The 23,838-nt window shown below is 38.6% G+C and overlaps 1 protein-coding gene and 1 pseudogene across 2 annotated transcripts; one reads left to right on the top strand and one right to left on the bottom strand.

Annotated features, from left to right (window-relative positions):
• Positions 1–370: 370 nt before the first annotated feature.
• Positions 371–5,286, bottom strand: LOC128194459 (uncharacterized). 2 transcript variants are annotated; one of them, XM_052870125.1, is made up of 2 exons: positions 4,726–5,286; positions 371–4,494 (listed from the first exon to the last, which is right to left on the bottom strand). In XM_052870125.1, the coding sequence occupies exons 1-2, from the start codon at positions 5,284–5,286 to the stop codon at positions 4,081–4,083; spliced, it is 975 nt and encodes a 324-aa protein (XP_052726085.1). In that variant the 3' UTR covers positions 371–4,080. The 2 variants fall into 2 exon arrangements, with proteins under 2 accessions (XP_052726085.1, XP_052726086.1); XM_052870126.1 differs by having other exon boundaries at positions 4,355–4,494; positions 4,698–5,286.
• Positions 5,287–12,789: 7,503 nt separating this feature from the next.
• On the top strand, positions 12,790–15,797 carry LOC128194378 (putative pentatricopeptide repeat-containing protein At5g08310, mitochondrial; annotated as a pseudogene).
• Positions 15,798–23,838: the final 8,041 nt, after the last annotated feature.

The following is a 23,838-nucleotide window of genomic DNA, read 5'->3' on the forward strand; positions in this document are numbered from 1 at the left end:
CTTAACATCTCTCAAGAAGACCTCTTGATAAGTCATGCTCACTATGGAGTCACATTACATCCAAAACAGATGTAGAAATGCGGATATTTTCCTTCACAAATCTCAAATAAAATTCAATTCCAGATTTAAAATCACATACAAAAATAATAGAAGAAAAAGAATAAAAACACAAAACTGAATGAGTTTTTATTTACTGGACTCATCTTTGGCTCGAGAAGACATTTCGAAAGTGAATGCTCAAAATAGAGTCATTTGATTCTAAAAGGAAATATAGAATGCAAAGAATCACAGTCCAATTCGTTTATTCATTGAAACAACACAAGAAACACACAAGCACGAAACATAACAGAATATCAAAACACTGAACATGTGAAACATCAAGAACAAACTGTATTATTAACGAGAAAAGAAAAATTACAAAAATTGTACCGAATACATGCTCAATCAGAGTCACCGCGGCTGTCACCACCGTGATGTGCGCTCTAAAAGCAAAGAGAACGGAATCCTACTCTATAGAAAGTGGAAAATAACCCTAATCTACAGAGCTTAGAACTATGAACAGAAAATGTATCTCAAAGTGTGCAAAAGTATATATTTACAAGGTGAAAGCCCTTTTTATAGGGTCAGAAAAACAAAAGAAAACGAAAGAGGGGAAAGGAAAGGGGAAAAAGAAAAAAATGGGAGATGGAGAACCTTGCTGTGACGCTTCGAGCTCTCACGTGGCAGCTCCGGTCAGCTCTTCTTTCACACTGGTCATCTTCTTCAACACGTGTGCAACTTCGGTGGAGTGGCACGAACCTCAGGTAAGTGATGTGTTCCTCTTCTTCAGCTCTCACTCTGCCCTAGCTTTGGGTTTTGCTTTCCCTTTCTCCAAATGAAGTGCTCCAGCAAAGAACCCCTAAGGCAACAGTGCACCAAAACGCACCACATCACTAATTGGATTTCAGCCCACCAGCGTTTACAACAACAGTCCTCCCAAAACGCAGTCGTTTCACTCAAGTTTAGCTGTAGCGTTTTGATTAAGTGGGCTTCCAATCAGCAGCCAATCCATTGTGAAATCAGCACTCCAATTAAAATGTGCAGCCAGTCCATTCCAATGCTTGCAATAGCAGCGTTCCAGCAGTAGTTTCCAGCAATTTGAGCACCCAATCCAACCCAAATGCCTTTCATTGTACATTGCACCAACGGCCCAATTGCTTTGCATCTGTAACCCAATTTTTAGGACCTTTCTGCAATAAGAAGAAAATGAATTAATGCCCAAAAAAAATAAAAGAAATATTTCTGCAATTCAAAAATTAAAAGAAAAAGTAAAGAAAAAAGATTTTCATTAGAAGATTTTCTCTAAAAAAATATTAATATCCTAATTATTTACAAATGCTAAAAATTACCCCTAAAAACCTAATTTTAACTAGAATTTTATAAAACTAAAGGATTAAGAGAAAAACATAAAACTAGCCTAATTCTAAGAAATTAAAAACTAAAGAAATCTAAGAAATGATTTTTAACAGAGAAAAATATGTAAATCTAGAGTGTTATCACACCCCCACACTTAGACAACTGCCCTCCTGGGCAGGGACAACTAAAAATAAAAGGCAAAAGCAAGAGACTCTATGTAAAAAGAAAAGACTAAAGACACACAACAAGGAACACTATACTCTTATCACATTCAACTCAACTCTGCTAATTACACAACTACCAGCTATTTTTCTCTAATCAGAACTGCACAAACAGAATCACCAACTCTAAATCTAAGTTTCAGTAACTCTAGCAAGTAAACAACAGTTAAATTCGACCAAACCAAACAGAAAGATACAATTCAGAGAAGTAGCAGCCCAAATTCAACCTCAGTGTTTCTCTCAAAGCACTCAAGTGCTTAGGTCAGCCTGTGTTTCACTCCACATAACATGATAGACCACAATTCACAACTTTGGAAAAATTCTAATTGACACTGCTTGAATCAAGATAACTCTAGATCACTAGAACTTTCATGGCTTGTAATGTAATGGAGGATGGAAAGGCTAGATGTATGGGAAATAAAAGCAGAAACTGGAATGGATAAGAGAAATGTGAAAGAGGACAAATAGAACTCACTGCAGGTATTGCATTCTTTTCTTGGCCATAATCTCTTTTTTTTTTTTCTCAGGTCTTTTTCTCAATCAATTTTCTCTTTTTCTCTTTTCCAGACCTTTTTCTTCTATTTTTCAGATTAGATTTTTTTCTTTTTAGAGCTCTTTTCTTTTCAATCTCACCTCTGACCTTACTCTTTTCTGCTTTCTGAGTTCTAAATTCTCCTTACTTCTCACACATCTCTCAAGGTTGTTTATTGACGGGGGAAATGGTTTATAATGGATGGAAAGCAAAGAAAAAGGCTAAGGCTCAAATGAGGGTACAATGGAAAGAAATGTGAATGGGAAGAAGAAAGAAGGCCTAGATCATTTCTTAAGTTCTACCAAGATCAAGCACATCAAAGAGAATTAATACAAAATCAGAACTATGACTATACATGCATGCATTCACACTAGAAAGAAAAAATTGGCCCAAAACTCTCCAGGGTTAAAGATTTGTAAAAAATGGAATTGCTACTCTCTATCATGCAAAACCTGCTTATTTAGACTGAACTAACTGCAAAAACTACTGCTAGAGCTACATCTACTCAAATCTAGAGCTAAAGACACTATTGGCAATCTATCTTAAAGAAATAAAGCTAAGAAGTTAAGTAAGTCAGCAAAAAGTTAAGTAAAATGTGAAATAGAATCTAGAAATACCTGCACAACATTACCTAAAGCTATTTACAACCTAGACAAAGTAAAACTAAACAGAATGCAACCAGAAAGAATCTCAACTAAAGCTCTACAAAGTAAAACAGCAAAAGAGACATCTAAAGCAGAATGATATTAAGCTAACAAATCCTAATTACAAGTCTGGAAAGAAAACAGCAAAAGAAGAAAGAAAGAACTCTAAACATAACCTAAACCAACTCCCATCTAAAACGCTTCTAGAACAGAAAGACAGTAAAAGGAAAAAACAATCAAAGAGTTAACTCTGAACCTAGCTAAACTAAAACAGACTCGAATTTAAAAGAGAAAAAAAAACTAAGAAAATCATAACAGTAACAATGAATGGAAGAGATCCTAGAAAATTACTGAAAACCAGAACAGGACTCAGAAATTAAAATCTCAGAACAGAACCTATAAGGTAAAATAAAACTGAAACAAATGCTAAAACAGAAATTAAAGAGTATCTAATTCGTGAAATAGAAGGCAAGAATATAAGCAGAGAAAGGAAATTCTAATATGAATTCTAATTACAGAAACTATAAGCAAAAATAAAGTCTAATCCTACCGCCTAAAACATATTCTAAAAGCATAAAAAACTAAGTATTGACAAACTAAATTCAGAAAATTTTACAAACAGTAGCAGAAAGAAAATAGAAACTAATTATGAAAAGAAAATCCTAATTGAAAACTTGAAACAAAGCATGAAACTAATCAAGAGCTTAAAACAGAACAAGTAACTACAAAGGAGGAGAAAATAATAGAAATAAGCAAAGAAAAAGGGACCTAAAAGAAGTTCTTTAACAAAAAAAAAAAACAGTAAAAGAACCTAAGCTAAAACAACATAAACCAGAAAATGAATGAACTTTAAAAGACCTAAGAACTATTATCAACAAAACTAACAACTAAACTAAAACAGATCAGTAACAAGAGTAAGTATTTACAGACTAAAGAAAGAATAGTAAACTACTCTAGGGATTTATAAACCAAACCAGACCTAAACTAAGAGAAAAACAGTTCAGAAAAAAAATACCCCTATTTTATTACTAAAACAGATACTAAACACATCTATCAAAGTAAAAGCAAAAATTTTAACTACAACCCCTCACCCCCACACTTAAGAGGCACATTGCCCTCAATGTGTGAGTGAGTAAGGTTTTCTAATCAACAAAAACATACTCAAATCAAACAGCAACAAATATGTACAAGAATAGAAACTGAAAAACACAAAAAGAACAACAACTGAACAAGAATAGAAACAAGACTTAAAAGTAAAACTATAAAACTAAAGAGGAAAAGAACTTATTCAGATTGGCCACAAATCAAAGTTAATTCGTTTTATTTTTATGAAAAACAACATATTATCTATCCTACTATTTATTATGCTACTTAAAGCTATGTAAACTACTATAAAAGACCTGTAACTACTATTTAAAAGAAGGGAAAAGAAAGAGCTTATTGGATTTTCTCCATTGTGCTCAGCTCCTTTGTGTATTGTCTCCATGGCTGCATTGAAGTTCTCCTGCTTAGGCATTTGTTGCAGTAACTGCAGTTCTCCATTCAAATTTTTCAATTGCTTCTGCACGTTCAAGACTCCTTTAGCAATATTGACACCATCTATTGCCTCCACCAGGGTTGCCTTTGTCTCTGCAGCTTCCTCTTTGTTTAATTCTGCAATGCCATCACTGAATTCGAAGTCAGCATGTGTCTCCATCATAACCTGTGTATTTACATTACAGTCATTCAGCAGGTTCTCAAACAGGTTATCAGAAAACAATGACTTAAATTCAGAGCACCTATCAGTAGGTATCTTTACATTATGCACAACAGAAATTTCATCAAGCAATTTAAAATGCTTAGAAGTATCAGGCACATCAGGTAAAGCATGCAAGACATGAAAACGAGTGTGCATTTCAGCTATACCAGTAGAAGGATTAAAGTCAGATTCAACCTGGACTGGTTCCTCAAAAATGACCTCACTAGCATCTATCAAATCAGCAGCTAAATGAACACCTACTGTGAAGCTATCATCAACTGGAATAATGTCAAAACCAGTGCATAACTCTGAAACAGCATAAGGCATGTCAATATTTTCAATGGAAAAGGCTGAATCTAAAATATGAGTGTGTGCAGGCATAACAGGAACATAATCTAGAGTAGGTTCTATGGGTTCAACTTTAAACAGATCCAAAGCATTAAATTCATATTGAACCTTAGAGAACTCTATGGGAATGCTAAGTTCAGAATAAACCTGTGTTCTCTGATCACTAGCTACCTCATCAGGGTCATTTCCATCCAGCTTGAACATAATGATCTCTTCCTTGGCACCTGCAAAATAGTTAGAAGCAGAACATATGGCAGAACTGATTTCTTCACAAATTTCACAACCACCCCCAAGGCATGTACAACCAGTGAGTTTTTCGTTACTCAGTTCTAAAGAGTTTAAGAACCCAGCAAACTCAAGTTCAAGTTCTAATCCTAAATCAGCACAAGCATTTTCAAAATCAACCATATCAACTTTCACATCATCAAAAACTACATATCTATCATCATGAGCATCTGATTCATCATCAAGAAGTGCATTTAAATCTGAGCAATCATAAAAAGCAGTAGATGCAGGTATATGAACTCTATCAATGGAAAATGCTAATTTTATGATATTAGAATGATCAAAGCAAGGACTAAAACTTCTACAGGCACATCTAGCATATGATCAAACACATTGAAATCATTTTCAGGCTCACACACATCGGCATCAAAATCCATTTCATAGTACTGAAGCACCAAAACATGGTCAGCAGCTTCCCTCATTTTTTTCAAATACTCTTTGGACTTTCTGAAATCAGTTTGTACTTTCAACACAGTAGATTCAACTTTTAAATCAGCAGTACAATCAATTTCCTTGAAACAAGAATGAGGTTCAATACTATCACCATCATAATACACATTTTCACTTAATTGAGCACTAGCAGTGGTAAAATCAGATATAGGAACAACAACAAAACTATTACAATCATGAATCACAGCCAACTCCCTAAAACCATCAACTAGCTTTTCAAAATGAGTATCAGTGTAATTATGGTCATAAGGTTCACATACACATTCAGAAATATCAACAGATGCACTCATACAATCATCACTCATCAGAGAATTGGAATTATCATCATCAAAATTTAAAGTAGAATGTGAATCAATGAAAGAAGGATTAGAGTATACAGTTACAGAGGTGGTTGGACACTCAATCTCTTGAAACTCTGCGGCAGCAGCTACCATTAGTGGTGCTTCATTGGTTGATGCCTCTTTCTCTCCTTCAACTCTCTCAATCAGCTTGTTGACAGCAGCAGCTAACTGAACCACTTGAGTAGTCAGTCCTTGAAGTTCAGATGCTGGAATCCCCTGCTGCTGATCACATAATGGATCTTGCCATGGCTGTACTGATTGGAATTCCTCTTGCTCTGGTGCATCATAATGGAAAAAAGATGGCTGCCATGGCTGTTCCGACAGGAAATTCTCTTGCTCTGGTTCAGCATATTGGTCCCAGTATACGTGTGGCAGCTGCTGCTGCACTTGCAAGGGTGGCTGCTCATGATATGGTTGAAAACAATGTGGTGGTTGCTGCTGGAAAGCTTTGTTGAAATGTATTATGCATATGTTACTGTGTAGCTACTGTGTAGCCCAACTTTGATGGTTGGGATTAATTCCCACCTACTACATACTCTATTTATAGAGTATCACACATTGTAATATATCATCTAAGAAATAAAAACTACTTATGTAGTTATTTAACATGGTATCAAGAGCGGGACAAAATCTGGCTTCTGTCATCTCCGTCACCACCGCCGCCGTCGCCGCCGCCGTCACCGCCGCCGTCGCCACCGCCGCTGTCCACCGTCGCCTTTCCTCCGGCGAAGTCAAGGGTTAGGTTCGCCCTGAGAAGCGCGACCCAACCCTGGTGGTCGCCGTCTCATTCGTCGCCGCACGCTCCCACACGCGCCACCTTTCTCCGGCGAGTCTCAGGCGCGTGCATCTCACGCGCCACCCTCCCGGTGTCAGAGCGACACCGCGTCTCCACCAGTCGTCTCGCCTGAGCTCCCTGAGCGTGTTTAGGCACTTCGTTTTGTGTTCTGGTGTTTTTGTTCAAGACCTAGGGTTTTTCTCCCTAAAGTTATTTGTCTCTGTTTCAGTTTTTTTTTCAGATCTGGAATGGCTTCTTCTGGAATTAATTCTTCCTTCTCTGCAACTCCTATCATTACATCTGCAAAGTTGAATTGGAAAAATTATTTGTCATGGTCTTCTGCGGTGGAATTATGGTTTCTTGGTCAAGGACACCATAATCACCTTGAACAAGATGCATCTATGGTCTCGGAGGAAGAAAAACCCCAATGGCAGAAACTAGACTTCGAGTTATGTGCTGTGTTGTGGCAATCGGTTGAACAAGAAGTTCTAGATATAATGAGACCTTACAAGACTTGTTTCTCTTTTTGGAAAAGAGCTCAAGATATTTTTGCTAATGATATACAAAGACTTTTTGATGCAACCGAAAAAGTATCCTCTCTCAAACAAGTCAATCACGATATGATTTCTCATATAGCAAAGGCTAGAGCTGCAGTAGAAGAATTAAAAACATTCTTCGTAGCTGATTCATTAGAAAGTATTAACAAAAGACTTGACAAGTATTACATGGTCTTAATCCTTAGAAGTTTGCACTCTGATTTTGATCATGTCCGTGATCAAGTTTTAGCAGGAGATCAAATCCTGTCAATGGATAATTTGGTTACTCGACTCCTTCGAGTACCTACTTTAGTGAAAGAAGGGAATTCAACTGATGTTATTGAAACTGCAGCAATGGTAGTTCCACAAGGAAGAGGAAGAGGTAGGAGTACTCGAGGAGGTCGTGGAGGTCGAAGTGGGCGTGTGCAATGCTCATACTGTAAGAAAATTGGCCACACCCAGGAAAGATGTTATTCTTTACATGGTTTTCCTGATAAAACTGTGCAGGTGTTTAGATCTGATATTCCAGAATCTAAAATTTCCGACGAAGAATATCGAGAATTTTTAAGGTACAAATCTGAAAAATCTATCAATCTTGATCAATCATCAACGGCATGCATTTCTCAAACTAGAGAAAGTCAAAATTCATGGATACTTGATTCAGGTGCTTCAGATCATCTCTCTGGTAACCTCCCTTCATTTTACTCCATTTCCTCTCAAAAAATTCCTAATTTAATTACTGTTGCCAATGGATCCAAAGTAGCATCTCAAGGAATTGGCAAAGTTTCATTATCTCCTTCCTTAAATTTAAATTCTGTTTTGTACATTCCTCATTGTCCTTATAATTTAATCTCTTTAAGTCAATTGACTCATTCACTAAATTGTTCCGTAACTTTTACTGCAAATTCCTTTGTTATACAGGAACATGGAACGGGACGTCTGATTGGGGAAGGACGTGAGTCACGGGGACTTTATTATCTAAAGCCTAGTTCATCTGTTTCCTGTCTTTCAACTTTATCTCCTAAACTTTTGCATGATCGTTTAGGTCACCCAAGTTTGTCTAAATTAAAAATGATGGTTCCAAATCTTAAAAACATTAGTGTCTTAGATTGTGAGTCTTGTCAGTTAGGGAAACATGTTCGATCTTCCTATCCAAAGACATCTGAGACACGATGTAATTCTGCTTTTTCCACTATTCACTCTGATATTTGGGGACCAAGTCGTGTTACTTCCTTTGGTTTTAACTATTTTGTTACCTTTATTGATGAGTTCTCTAGATGTACCTGGGTTTATCTAATGAAAGAGAGATCTGAACTTTTAGACATATTTATGTCCTTTTTTAATGAAATTCAGAACCAATTTGGAAAGACAATTAAAATTCTCAGGAGTGATAATGCCAAAGAATATTTTTCTAGTAAACTCTCATCCTTTTTATCATCTAAAGGAATCTTACATAGGTCAACATGTCCTCATACTCCACAACAAAATGGTATAGCTGAAAGAAAGAATAGACATCTCATTGAAATTGCACGTTCCCTGATGTTAAATACTAATGTTCCTATTCATCATTGGGGGGATGCTGTCCTCACTGCCTGTGTTTTGATAAATAGGATGCCTTCTTCTTCCCTTGATAATAAGATTCCTTACTCCATAATTTTTCCACACGATCCTCTATATCATGTCTCTCCACGTGTGTTTGGGAGTACCTGTTTTGTTCATAATGTCTCTCCTGGTCTTGATAAACTTTCTCCAAAGTCTATTAAGTGTGTCTTTTTAGGATATTCTCGTCTTCAAAAGGGATATAAATGTTATTCTCCCTCAACAAAAAGATACTATATGTCTTCTGATGTCACATTTTTTGAAGATACACCCTTCTTCACCTCCTCTAAGCAAGAATGTTCATCTGTTCAAAACATGCTTCCTATCCCATCATGTGATCCCTTAGTCATTCCTACTTCTTCAGTTCCCAATCACACTCAAAATGCAGATGACATTATTCAACCACCTCCTCCCTTGCCTGAAGATCCTCGAGACTCAGCTCCTTCTTCACCAGATTCCCAGACCATGGATCCTTCACCCTCTGTTGAATCTGATCAGGCTTGGCCTATTGCTCTTCGGAAAGGTATTCGATCAACTCGTAATCCTTATCCTGTTTATAACTTTTTAAGTTACCATCGTTTGTCTCCTACCTATTTCTCCTTTGTTTCCTCTCTTTCTAACATCAAAGTTCCTAATAATGTTCGTGAGGCACTTGATCACCCTGGATGGCGACAAGCCATGATTGATGAAATGCAGGCACTTGACAATAGTGGTACTTGGGAACTTGTATCTCTTCCTCCTGGTAAGAAACCTGTGGGATGTAGATGGGTTTATGCTATTAAAGTTGGTCCTACTGGTGCAATTGATCGGCTAAAAGCTCGTCTAGTAGCAAAGGGATATACTCAGATTTATGGTCTCGATTATTGTGATACATTTTCTCCTGTAGCCAAAATCAGTAGTGTTCGTCTTTTTCTTGCCATGGCTGCCATTCGACAGTGGCCACTTCATCAACTGGACATTAAAAATGCCTTTCTTCATGGTGATCTGGAAGAGGAGATATACATGGAGCAACCTCCTGGATTTCGTCGTGCTGCTCAGGGGGAGTCTAATTTAGTTTGTAAATTACGTCGTTCACTTTATGGTTTGAAACAATCACCTCGAGCTTGGTTTGGTAAATTTAGTCGTGTTGTGCAACAATTTGGATTGACACGATGTGAAGCCGATCATTCAGTATTTTATGGGCATTCTACTCCTAACAAATGTGTTTATCTTATGGTCTATGTTGACGATATTGTGATTACAGGAAATGATGTTGCGAGAATTGCTCAATTAAAAGATCACTTGTTCAACCACTTCCAAACCAAAGACCTAGGTCGGTTGAAATACTTCCTTGGTATTGAAGTGGCACAATCAAAAGAAGGAGTCGTCATTTCACAAAGAAAATATGCCCTTGATATTTTGGAGGAAACAGGTCTTACAGATTGCAAGCCTATTGATAGTCCTATGGACTCAAATCAAAAGTTAATGAGAGACCATGGTGAACTTTTCTCAGATCCAGAAAGATACAGAAGGTTGGTGGGAAAACTAATATATCTTACTATAACAAGACCTGACCTTTCCTATCCAGTGGGAGTTGTGAGCCAATTTATGCAAAATCCACATATTGATCATTGGAATGCTGTAATACGCATCCTTAGATATGTAAAAGGGAATCCAGGACAAGGAGTGTTATATGAAAATAAGGGAAGTTCTGAGGTAGAAGGATATTGTGATGCAGATTGGGCTGGTTGTCCAAATGATCGAAGATCTACCACAGGATATTGTATACTCCTTGGAGGCAATCTTGTATCTTGGAAAAGCAAGAAACAAAGTGTTATTGCTCGATCTAGTGCAGAAGCAGAATATCGTTCTATGGCCTTGGCTACCTGTGAACTCATGTGGATCAAACAATTCCTTCAGGAATTAAAATTCTGTGAAAATAAGACTATGAAGTTGTATTGTGACAATCAAGCAGCTCTTCACATTGCCTCTAATCCAGTGTTTCACGAAAGAACAAAACACATAGAAGTTGATTGTCATTTCATCAGAGAAAAGCTATTGTCCAAGGATCTCATTACAGAATTTGTCAGTTCTAATGAACAACTTGCAGATATTTTGACTAAGTCTTTAAGAGGGCCCAGAATTCAGTTTATATGTTCCAAGCTTGGTGCATATGATCTATATGCTCCAGCTTGAGGGGGAGTGTTGAAATGTATTATGCATATGTTACTGTGTAGCTACTGTGTAGCCCAACTTTGATGGTTGGGATTAATTCCCACCTACTACATACTCTATTTATAGAGTATCACACATTGTAATATATCATCTAAGAAATAAAAACTACTTATGTAGTTATTTAACAAGCTTGATTGGCTGGCTGCATAAAAACCTCAGGAATAGGCTCATAAAACATGTCAAATCTTGGTGGTTGAGCATTATAAGGAAATGAGAAATTACCATATGCAGAGGAGTGATCCATGCTTAACAATTGCTCACAAGATAAAAACCAATCAGACCAATAAAGCCTCTATCACAGAATTCAACAAAAGAATTGAAAGAAAAGAAAATCTATACAAGCTATATTCACAATTTCTACTCTGCAGAACAGATCCTAATATACAAAAATGAAAACAAAACAAACAGATCCTAAACTAAAAAGGAACATATATGAACACAAAACAGAAATAAAATCAAGAAAACAAACCTAAACAAGACTAACCTAACACTCTAAGACTTAACTCGCCGAGTCCCCGGCAACGGCGCCATTTGTTAAACTGATTTTTTTTCGCCTAAAATCAGAACAAACTAAGTTTCCCCACTAATGAAGTATAGGGACAACCTAGGTATCAATCCAAAGACTCGGCTAAAATTAAGCTTAAAGTGTAGAATTAATTCTTGTATTTTATTTACTAACTACTAACTCACAGGTGGGGAAACGGAATTAAAACAAAGAAAATTTAAAAGAAAACAGTAAAGAAACGAAAACTGTTTTAAAAAGAAAAGAAGAAAAATAAAATGCAAGAAAATAAAACCTAAACTAAACTATAGAATCTATGTATAACAGAACAGAACCTAAACTAAAATGAGAACTGAATGCAATTAAAACTAACCTATGAATGCTAACAGTTAACAGCACAAGGAAAACAAAACTAAAACTGAACCTAATCTATATATCATCAAATAGAAAATAGGAGCAGAAATCATAATTGAAACAAAACAAGAACAATATAACAACACTGAAATTGAATTTAATCTGACAATTATGAAGCTTAACATCTCTCAAGAAGACCTCTTGATAAGTCATGCTCACTATGGAGTCACATTACATCCAAAACAGATGTAGAAATGCGGATATTTTTCTTCACAAATCTCAAATAAAATTCAATTCCAGATTTAAAATCACATACAAAAATAATAGAAGAAAAAGAATAAAAACACAAAACTGAATGAGTTTTTATTTACTGGACTCATCTTTGGCTCGAGAAGACATCTCGAAAGTGAATGCTCAAAATAGAGTCATTTGATTCCAAAAGGAAATATAGAATGCAAAGAATCACAGTCCAATTCGTTTATTCAATGAAACAACACAAGAAACACACAAGCACGAAACATAACAGAATATCAAAACACTAAACATGTGAAACATCAAGAACAAACTGTATTATTAACGAGAAAAGAAAAAATTACAAAAATTGTACCGAATACATGCTCAATCAGAGTCACCGCGGCTGTCACCACCGTGATGTGCGCTCTAAAAGCAAAGAGAACGGAATCCTACTCTATAGAAAGTGGAAAATAGCCCTAATCTACAGAGCTTAGAACTATGAACAGAAAATGTATCTCAAAGTGTGCAAAAGTATATATTTACAAGGTGAAAGCCCTTTTTATAGGGTCAGAAAGAAAACGAAAGAGGGAAAAGGAAAGGGGAAAAAGAAAAAAATGGGAGATGGAGAACCTTGCTGTGACGCTTCGAGCTCTCACGTGGCAGCTCCGGTCAGCTCTTCTTTCACACTGGTCATCTTCTTCAACACGTGTGCAACTTCGGTGGAGTGGCACGAACCTCAGGTAAGTGATGTGTTCCTCTTCTTCAGCTCTCACTCTGCCCTAGCTTTGGGTTTTGCTTTCCCTTTCTCCAAATGAAGTGCTCCAGCAAAGAACCCCTAAGGCAACAGTGCACCCTGAACCCTGAACCCTGAACCCTGAACCCTGAACCCTTAACCCTGAACCCTGAACCCTGAACCCTGAACCCTGAACCCTGAACCCTGAACCCTGAACCCTGAACCCTGAACCCTGAACCCTGAACCCTGAACCCTGAACCCTGAACCCTGTAACCCTGAACCCTGAACCCTGAACCCTGAACCCTGAACCCTGAACCCTGTAACCCTGAACCCTGAACCCTGAACCCTGAAACCTTGAACCCTGAACCCTGAACCCTGAACCCTGACCTTGAACCCTGACCCCTGAACCCTGACCCCTGAACCCTGACCCCTGAACCCTGAACCCTGAACCCTGAACCCTGAACCCTGAACCCTGAACCCTGAACCCTGTAACCCTGAACCCTGAACCCTGAACCCTGAAACCTGAACCCTGAACCCTGAACCCTGAACCCTGAACCCTGAACCCTGAACCCTGAACCCTGAACCCTGAACCCTGAACCCTGAACCCTGAACCCTGAACCCTGAACCCTGAACCCTGAAACCTGAAACCCTGAACCCTGAACCCTGAACCCTGAAACCCTGAACCCTGAACCCTGAACCCTGGACCCTGACCCCTGACCCTGAACCCTGAACCCTGAACCCTTAACCCTGAACCCTGAACCCTGAAGTGTTTGGGCGAAGTGGGCCTTGCACAGGAGGCCCACCACCTGTTCGATGAAATGCGGGTGAAGGGTCTTTGCGTTCCCAATGTTTACTGCTACAACTGCTTGTTGGAGGCTCTGTCCAAGGCCGGGGAGGTTGATTTGGTGGAGGCTAGGTTGGAGGAGATGAAGGGGTTTGGATGAGAATTTGATAAGTTCACGCTGATGCCTGTCGTGCAAGTTTATTGCAAAGCTCGCATGTTTGATCAGGCTCTGAGGGTTTATGATGGGATGAAGGAAAAGGCTTTGATTGATGCGCGTGTTTGCTCTGTGCTGGCATTGTCGTTTTCCAAGTGGGGGGATGTGGATAAAGCGTTTGAGTTGGTGGAGAGGATGGATGGACAGGGGGTGAGGCTAAGTGAGAAGACTTTCTGTGTTTTGATTCATGGGTTTGTCAAGGAGGATCGGGTTGATAGGGCCCTTCAGTTGTTTGAGAAAATGTGTCGGGTTGGCTTCACTCCTACTGTTTCATTATTTGATGTTCTCATTGGAGGACTGTGTAAGAGTAATGATGCTCAGAGAGCTCTGAGCGTGCTTTCGGAGATGAAGCAGTTTGGGGTTGCCCCAGATATTAGAATCTTTACGAATTTGATATCGGCTTTTCCAAACAGAAGTGTGATTACCAAGTTGCTGGAAGAGGTTCTGGAAGATAAAGAGGAGAAAATTCTCGTTTTGATTTACAATGCTGTTTTGACTTGTTATGTTAATGAGGGACAGGTGGATGAAGCCTGCCGCCTTCTTCAGATGATGATTCAGAGCAAATTCACTAATGTCCAGATGGATGATTTCTTCAAGGACAAGAGATTGGTTTTCCCAAATGCCGCTTCCTTTAGCATCGTGATTGATGGCTTACTCATAAATGGTCACGCTCTAAGTCTTTTCAATGACCTTAAACAATTTGTTGGTAGGCCAAGCGTTTTGATTTACAACAATCTGATCAATGGTCTCTGCGATTCTGATAGATTGGACGAGAGCCGTGAGCTGTTGAGAGACATGAAAGAATCAGAAATTGAACCAACTCATTTCACTTACAACTCAATTTATGGATGCCTGTGTAAAAGAAAAGATGTCGTAGGAGCGATCGATATGTTGAAAGTGATGCGTGCTTGTGGGCATGAACCGTGGATAAAAAATTCCACCCTTCTAGTGAAAGAACTGTGTGATCGTGGCCGGGCTGTAGAAGCATGCGATTTTCTTGACAGCATGGTTCAGCTAGGTTTCCTTCCTGACATAGTTTCCTATTCTGCAGCAATGGGGGGTTTGATCAAGATTCAAGAAGTGGACCGAGCATTGAACTTGCTCAGGGATTTGTGTTCTCGTGGCCATTGTCCTGATGTGGTGGCTTTTAACATAGTGATCAGAGGGCTCTGCAAGGTCAACCGAGTTGCAGAAGCTGAAAAATTGTTGGATGAGATTGTTGTAAAGGGCCTCTGTCCCTCAGTTGTGACTTACAGTCTGCTTATAGATAGTTGGTGCAAAAGTGGTTATGTTGATAGGGCGATGTCTCTTCTGTCGAAAATGTCTGAAGAAGACAGGGAGCCCAATGTCGTCACTTACTCAACTTTGGTGGATGGGTTTTGCAGAGAAGAAAGGCCTGATGATGCACTCTTAGTTTGGAAAGAGATGGAAAGAAAAGGTTGTTCTCCTAATCGAGTTGCTTTTATGGCACTTATTTATGGTCTTTGCATTTGCAAGAGGCCATCTGCTGCACTCCATTATTTACGCGAGATGGAACAGAAAGAAATGAAGCCCGACTCGTTCATTTATATTGCATTGCTCAGTGCTTTTCTGTCTGATATGGACTTGGCCTCTGCATTTGAGATTTTTAAGGAGATGGTTTATTCAGGATTTTTCCCAGAATCCCATGATAAAAGTTACCCCGTTGTGATGGATGCAATAGACAAATTTTCCAAGGATCACAAAACATCCTCTGGTATGAAAGTTTTAAGTGAAGAGGGCAAACTTCCTACGCATTGCTTGATAAACATCGGATTATAAAGGTTAATCAAATTGTTTATGCCACTGCCAAAGGAATGTTACATCGGACAAGTAAAAATTGAAGCATTTGAAAAGAAACAAATGTACACAAAAAGAAACGTATGCGACTCTCAGATAATTTGCCTACAAAAAGAACTTGAGCTCCAGAATTTTCAAAGATACACGTTACTTGATTTGGATCCTAAGAGAATACAAGAGAAAAAGAGACATAACAGCTGATCAAAGGAGCGCTATGTTGTTCTTTCGGTAGTCATGCGAAATCGTTTACAATGTATTGATATTTGGTTTTCTGTTGGACAAACACAACGAGAGCTCGAAATTTTTTAAGATACACACATAGTGGCGAATTTTCTGTTATATTTTTTTTATAATACTTCATGTAAATGTGATTTTTCCCATTTCATTTTCTTCCTCTAGTTCACGTTTATTACTTTTTAATTTGAAAGTAAAAAAAAATTGTCCTTTCCTTTATCTAGCATAGATATTCAACTGATGGTGAGCTTAAACTGGGAAATTTTTAAATTTGAGGAACTATTACATGTCTGAATTTGAAAATGGATTGGCAAAATAGATTAGATTAGATTAAATAATTTAGAGAGATTACTAGAGTCATTTTCTTGTCATTGAAGTCATGAGTTAAGCTACCGTGTTCCACGTGACAACTAGATTTTCCGATAGAGTAACGTAACTCAGAAGAAAAAGATATACTAGAGTTGTAGAAGTATTCTAACTATGTTTTGTTAAAATTTGATTGATTTGTTGGATTAATTTATATAACATTTTAAACACATTTTCTTAGAATTTGATTGATTTGCTTAACTGATTTAGAGTATTTAAAACACTTTAATCTTCCATCATCACCACGTAGTGTAATTTTAAAAATCAATACACGTAGTGTAATTTTAAGTTATATAAACACGTGCTTCCCTCTTCATTGCGATAGTAGTGTATAACTCCAGTGTTCGGAATCCCCTCATATTTGCATTCTTCGAAATTGAGATATAGTAGAGAAAAACATCCACAATAATAATCAGAGTTATCCTATAAAAAAAACTTGCCAATTTAACGCCATTCATTCCATTAAAAAAAGTCAATCTATTTTTTTTTAAGGATGAAAAATGGAGGTGCATCCCGAAATGTGTGCCCAGGTCCAATTCTTCTTCTATTTTTTTTTATTTTGTGTTATTTGCACAAAATGGGCTTAAGCCCGAATGGAAGGGGTGCAATTGAAATATTGGGATGACACTTGCTGGTCCAGGCCCAATACCTCTTTTATCCTCTTCAATCAGAAACCACTAGAAACCACTAAGGTCTTCTTTCTCATCCAGAAACATGAAACAAATGGGAACGGGAGCTACTTCTTCACCACCCACGGTGACCACCATCTTCGACCAGCTCGCCGCACATCCCCGTGGCCGACCGAGAAAGTCGCCGGCGTCATCACCCATGCTGGGAGCACCGCCGCACCCTCCATGCGTTCGTGAGGCAAGCTCGGACACCTCGAAGCGTGGACTGCGATGCCGCCGCTCGAACCTCCATCGTCGGAGCAGTTTTGGCCTCCGTCTTCACTCCCTTCTCTTCACGCGAGATAAACCTTCTCATTCTGGAACAATGTCGGTCGTTCACCGTCGAGAGTTACAAATGCCACCAAGCTAGGGTCGCTGCCCTCCGTCGAGCTTGTCGCCGGCCATGGAATCGAGCCTCCTCCTTCCTCTACTCCTTGCGCGCGAGGGGGACACTTTCCTTCGTGAATCGCCTGCCAGGCGAGCTCGGCCACCGCGCCGGCCAGGGTTCACTTCTTCATCGTCCACGACAGCTCCACGGCTAGCGTCACCGCACACCCCTTGGCCTCCTAAAAGCCACCGTCAGTGGTGTCGCCCGCGCCAGAAACGGTGTTGGCAATGTCGCCGACGATACTGCCGACGATTGCCTCTCTTTCTCCTTCGATGTACGGTTAAAGCTTCAATGTACTCTTTAGTATTCCAGTTTTTTGATTCCTTCCTTCTTCTTTTTGAATTGTTGGATTCTTTGTGATTATTGGCAAAGGTGAAGGATGAATCGTGATAGCTAGTGAGAGTCTGATGGTTGGGGGTTTTTGACAGTTGAAAGATGAAGTTGAAGTTGGGTATGAAAAGGAAGTTTTGGAGTGAATATGGTGGTGTTGGCCGTGAGTGATGAGGAAGAGATGGGATGAAGATTATAGGTGTTGGAGACGGTGTATGGAGCTGAAAGTAATGGATGAAGGGTTGAAGGCAATGGAGTTGGGAGTGAAAAGGAAGTGGTTTGTTGAGGTTACGGGTGTTGGCCGTGAGGTATTGGAGGGTGATGATAGGTTGAAGATGAATCCTAGAGGTGGTATCAGGATGAGGATATTGATCTGATCGTGAGCTGTGGGGAAGAGATAGATGTTGGTCGTTCAGTCCTGTCCCCCCAAGACGAAGTGCACTCCTTAAATTGGCAGAAGACTCAAAATTGTCGGCAAGCCTCATTGGATGAAACTGTCGATAAGCCTCATTGGATGAAACTGTCGGTAGCTTTGATTGGGGGACCATTGGAATAATTTGGTAGACATAATCGGAGGGTTGGTGAAGTGGGAATCATTAGTGGAAGATAGTGGGAATCATTTCTCGGCCCTAAACAAAGGGGAGCGACCAAGGCGAGAGGGGATAGTGAAAAGGACGAGCGGTAAGAAGTGAGGAGTGTCAGGACGAACGGTAGAAGAGGAAGAATGATTAGGACGAGCGGCAGACATGGGGAACGATCAGGACGAACGGCAGACATGGGGGAACGATCAGGACGAGCGGTAAGAAGTGATGAAGGTCAGGACGAACGAGAGAATGACGAACGACCATTTTAAACAAATTACTGTTTGGCCGAACGCTCAGTCAAGATCGAACGTTCACTAAGAATAAACATCATGACCGAACGTTCACTAAGAATAAATATCATGACCGAACGTTCTCTAACATATAATATGACCGGACGTTAAACAACACAAGACCGAACGTTCAACATCAAGACGGAACTTTCAATATCAAGGCCGAGCGTTCAACATCAAGACCGAACGTTCAAAGTCTCAAAACCGAACGCCATGTTAAACTCAACACCAATAAGCCAAGACCGAACGCTCGCTACCTGAGAGGCTAAACGGTCGAACGAAGGAACGCTTGAGAATGAGAATTGCCGAACGTCAATGAGACGGCACATCGGAACGGTTGAGGACGAACGGCCGAACGTCTGTGATATTATTCAATAAAGGACGAACGGTTGCATGCAGGTGGAAGGAACTGAACGTAAAACAGTAGTGCACGGTAGAGGACGAACGGTCTCCCAGTGAAGAGGACGAACGGTCTCGATGTTGGCCAACAAAGACCTGTTGCGCAGGGTAGAGGACGAACGGCTCTAAGGATTGAGGACGAACGGTCACCCGGGGAAGAGGACGAACGGCTCGATGCATAGGGCGGACGGTCGGGCTTAGTTGAGGACGAACGGCTCGGTCATACAGCAAAATGCCGAACGCTTTGTTCTCTTTTTTATTATTATTATTATTTTGTTTTATTTTATTATTCATTATTTTTCATTTTTTTATTTTTTATTTTACACTCATGATGAAAATAAAATACAGCAAACCTATTAGTCAATCCGGACGAAATTTGGTGTTGAGTTAATAATAACTTATAATCATAATTGATTCATGTGTAATTATATTTTTTTACGAATAAAATTAATTTTCTACTTCATAACTGTTTCTATATTAATTAGTTTAATAATAATGCTTTTATATAATTATTCCTTAATTTCCAAATTTTGTTTTGATAATTTTTTCATCTTAATTTTGGTTTGTAAATTTGACGGTTTAGAGATATCCACATAAAATAGGTTTAAAAGTTAAAAAATTTAATTTAATTGGTAAAATTTTGATGGACTAACGAATTTATTTATAGATGGTAATCTATTTTGTCACTAGTTCAAATCAATATCATTCGATTATGATTTGTGATCAAAATTACATTATTTTTAATTGGTGTGAACATGTTAAAATTTTGACTTAATAATAACTTTTTAACTTTTTAAATTTTTCAAATTTAATAAAATTAATATTTATTATTTACAAAGTTATATAATTCTTTTAAAAAAAATTTGTGAAACGTATAATTTAGTCATTTACATCAATTTATATATTTTTATGTCTTTTTCATATATTTTATATTGTATTAATTTGTCTTTTTTATTAGTTTCTTATTAAGAGAAATTGATGTAATTTTTTTATTATTATAATTATTATAATTTTTAGGTTTAATCCTTTTCGACATCCCTATTTATGTACGAATGTCTCAATTGGGTCCTCGTTTTCTAAAGTGTATCAAAATGGTCCCTAATTTTGAAAATTGATAGCAATTAAGTCCTCGTTACAAGACAGGACGAACGTACATATACAAGATGACAACACAAGGAAAAACGAAAGGGTAAGCTTATAATATTTAATTCATACGCTTAACATATACGTTCAACATTTCAGCTCACACATACAACATACAATTTAACACAATGTAACATAGAAATATATATACATATATATATAAGACCGACCGTCCGGACTGTATGAACCGTGTAGCTACAGGCGTCCTTGCACCCGAGTGGTGTAGTAGCCGGGATATACCTAATCAGCTGCCACTCGAGGTTAGTCCGTTCTTACGTCGCCCATGTTAACTTATGGACTAAGGACCTCCTGCCATTCCCACACATGAACTACTCTCCTCTATATGAAGATGAGTATCACGGAATATCAGGATGGACCAAGCCAGCATTAGCAATAGCCACAGTCATACTTTACCAATTTAAAATCCAACAATATGAGACGTTCCACCCTGGAACGCTCGTCCAAATTCCATAATCATATAATCATGTAATATAGTGTTCACACGTCTTAGTATTTCTTATTCATAACATTTTCATTCTATGTTCCACTTTCTTGAAAAGACAAACGTTCAACTTTATGAAGGAAGAGGACGAACGTGAAAAATCAGAATTTATAAGGACTCCAATAACAATCAGGAAAACTCCAAAGGGATAAGACTATTTTCTCAATAATTTAGATACCAAGAGGTCAGGTTGACTCAACTCGGACGAATATACATTAAGAGGAATACTTAATTAAATTGGGAACTTTTTGGTTAAAATGGGACGACTGCCAGTCAATGACCGAACGCGCCAATATACAATCACTAGCCATTTAGGACGAACGCTATTTACGTTCGTTAAGAAATCAATTACAAGGACGAGCGTTCGTTTAAGACCGAACGCTACATTAAAGCGAACGCTAGGTAGATGACCGAGCACCAAATCATGACGAACGCTTGGTATAAGACCGAGCGCTATTTAGGACGAACGCTTCGGTATAAGACCGAGCGCTATTTAGGACGAACGCTTCGGTATAAGACCGAGCGCTATTTAGGACGAACGCTTCGGTATAAAGCCGAACGCTATTTAAGACGAACGTTTGGTATAAAGCTGAACGCTATTTAAGACGAACATTCGGTATAAGACCGAGCGTTACGTATTTTAAAGTTAAGGTATTTATATACAGCTGAGCTGAACCGAACGCTCAGACAATTAAAATGGGGACGCTCGTTCTCGAACAAAATTCTTTCCAAATGAAAGAATTTCATTCTAAGCTATTTCCAGGGAAACCGAACGGTATAAGACCGTACGGTGACGAGCGTAATTTATCACAGGGGATGATTTACGTTTCAGATTTTCCAACCATACAGATTTCCAGATTTCAACATCTCAATTTATACTTTATGATTCATATGATTTTAAATTTATAAACTTCATAACTTCATAACCAATATACCTTTACAGACTTTATAAAATTCATCACATTAACAACTCATACAGTACAAGAAATCACCCATTTTTCATACGTATCAAACCAGCATGCAGTTCAACCAAATCAGAAATCATACACAATATCAGAGATCATTCATAACAACTCAAACAGCATACTGATCATACATGAAAATCAGATCACACACATGCAAGTATAAATTAAACATATAAGCTTCCCTTACCCGGATCCGTACTGCAACTTCTCCAATTCTTAAGATTTGTGGCTTCGTCCAACTAACGTTTTTCTACCCTCAATGGTTCCTTATTTCTTCTAAATCAAATCAGCTTCAGCTTCTGAAACCGAACGGTTCTTCTTGAAGTCCTTGTCACCAGGAGTTCTTCTATGGTGTCGGAATCGTGATCGGAGGAGATGAGATGGTGGTGATCTTAGAGAAAAGGTGGGGAAGTCGTAGAGAGAAGGAGGAGAGAAAAGAATTTCCCCGAATTATGAAAGGAGTGTGCGTGTAGAGCGAGAGATGAGTTTTTCTGAGAATGAATGCCGTGTTTCCAGTGCCGAACGAACGTCCGCTCCTCGTCAGCCACGTGCATTCCACTAACGCTTTCCAAACTCTTCTCGCCGTGACACCTGGCGTTTGTTAGTGAACTGTCGCGCTCTCCGAGTGACACGCAACTGCACTGCGTTTCCCCACTCCAGACTCCATGCAGCGTGACACCTGGCGTCCGCTGTTGGAATGCTCATTCCTGCTGCTGCCACGTACGTTGTTGAGGTGCCTCGTTCTCCAGGTGCCACGCGTACTTCAACGTACGTTATTTTCCAGGGTCTTACATTCCCTCCAACTACAAAAATTTTCGTCCTCGAAAATCCAGGTATATTAAAGGGTAGACGGAGTACTTTGTCCCTGCTTGCAAATCTTCAACTTCTCTCGTAATGTCATCATTCTTCTCGTTCCATACCACTTTCACCCATCTGATGGATTTTCACTTGAACACTAGATGGGGTATCTCCAATACCTACTGGTTGGATCTATACAAATCGGTATCCTTAAATACGAACGTGTTCTAGTCCTAGCACATCAGACGAGTCTCCAATATACTTCCAGGGTGGCGATGCGTGAAAACTAAATGATGATTAGCCAATTGAGAAGACAATGATATCTTCATACGCTACCGTCCCAATGCGTCTACAATCCAAGAACATTCGGCAACAGCTTCCTAGGACAAGTGACTTCGTCCCACACACACGTCTTTAGCAACTGTTCAATGTTGACTGGTTTCAACTATAACGAACGGATATTTTTGGGTAAGGATTAAATGTTTATGGGAAGATAATAAATTACAGGAGAACCCTGAAGTAAGGAACCAGCAGATGACTTTTAACTAAAGAGACACTGGCTTTGAAAGGTTAACAGATCGGTAATATAATACCGAACGATTGAAATTATTATTAGGAAGAGTCACAAATTTTCCAAGATGAACAGAATTAATATAGGAGTATTTTACCATTGGATTAGTGTGTGAAACGGATAAACAAAAACAACAGATGAGACAAAAACATAAAAGATTAATCTGAATATTCCGGAATAAATTGATTATCGAAAACCAAGACAAGTATATATATATAGATATATAGCAATTCCAAGTAAAGGACATAAATGGCTATCGTTAAAGAACGAGCGAAGCCGAGCAGTCAAAGTACCCGAACGTTCGTTTGTAGCCGAACGCTGAAATGTTTGGCCACGATGATCAATCGATAACCGAACGATTAATCACAAGAAACAAAATGAATAAAATTAAAAGTTTATTCTAACTGATAGTTACTGTTTGAAGAAGTGAGTATAGGTAAATTCCCGAGTGATTGAAAGAGAGTATCAAATGTATTAGGTTTAAGCAGAGAACTGATTTTCTTGATCATTGAAAAAAAACGAGACTCCATCTGACCCCTAATTGATTCAAAGCAGACGTTCGTACAAATATGCGAACGTCAGAATCGATCTACTCGTCGAGCCATTCCTTCAGAATGATAACTGGATAATTCTTCAACCGGATACCCAACTTACTCTTCAATGGTTGCACGGAACCTAGAGATGAATTAAAAATTCTACCAGAATTGCTACCAGTTTGTATTCTAAGTAATCAATCTGCTTACCTACTGTGGAGTTAAACCATCATTATCGTTAAGTCCTCAAACCGATGCTCCTAAAGCAAAAATTCTTGGTCAGTATACCCTCAGTAACTCTAATAGTACCTCGACCTTATGACCGATCGACAAAGGTAATTGGCTTAAGT

Source organism: Vigna angularis, chromosome 10 (assembly GCF_016808095.1).
Source record: "Vigna angularis cultivar LongXiaoDou No.4 chromosome 10, ASM1680809v1, whole genome shotgun sequence".
Classification (NCBI taxonomy): domain Eukaryota; kingdom Viridiplantae; phylum Streptophyta; class Magnoliopsida; order Fabales; family Fabaceae; genus Vigna; species Vigna angularis.

Excerpts from the sequence above, each read along its gene's own strand:
- LOC128194459 (XM_052870125.1), bottom strand. The coding sequence starts at position 5,286 with ATGGTTGATTTTGAAAATGCTTGTGCTGATTTAGGATTAGAACTTGAA. Across the intron at positions 4,495-4,725 it reads TTTTTGAGGAACCAGTCCAG|GTTATGATGGAGACACATGC; the intron begins GTTGAATCTGAC and ends GTAAATACACAG.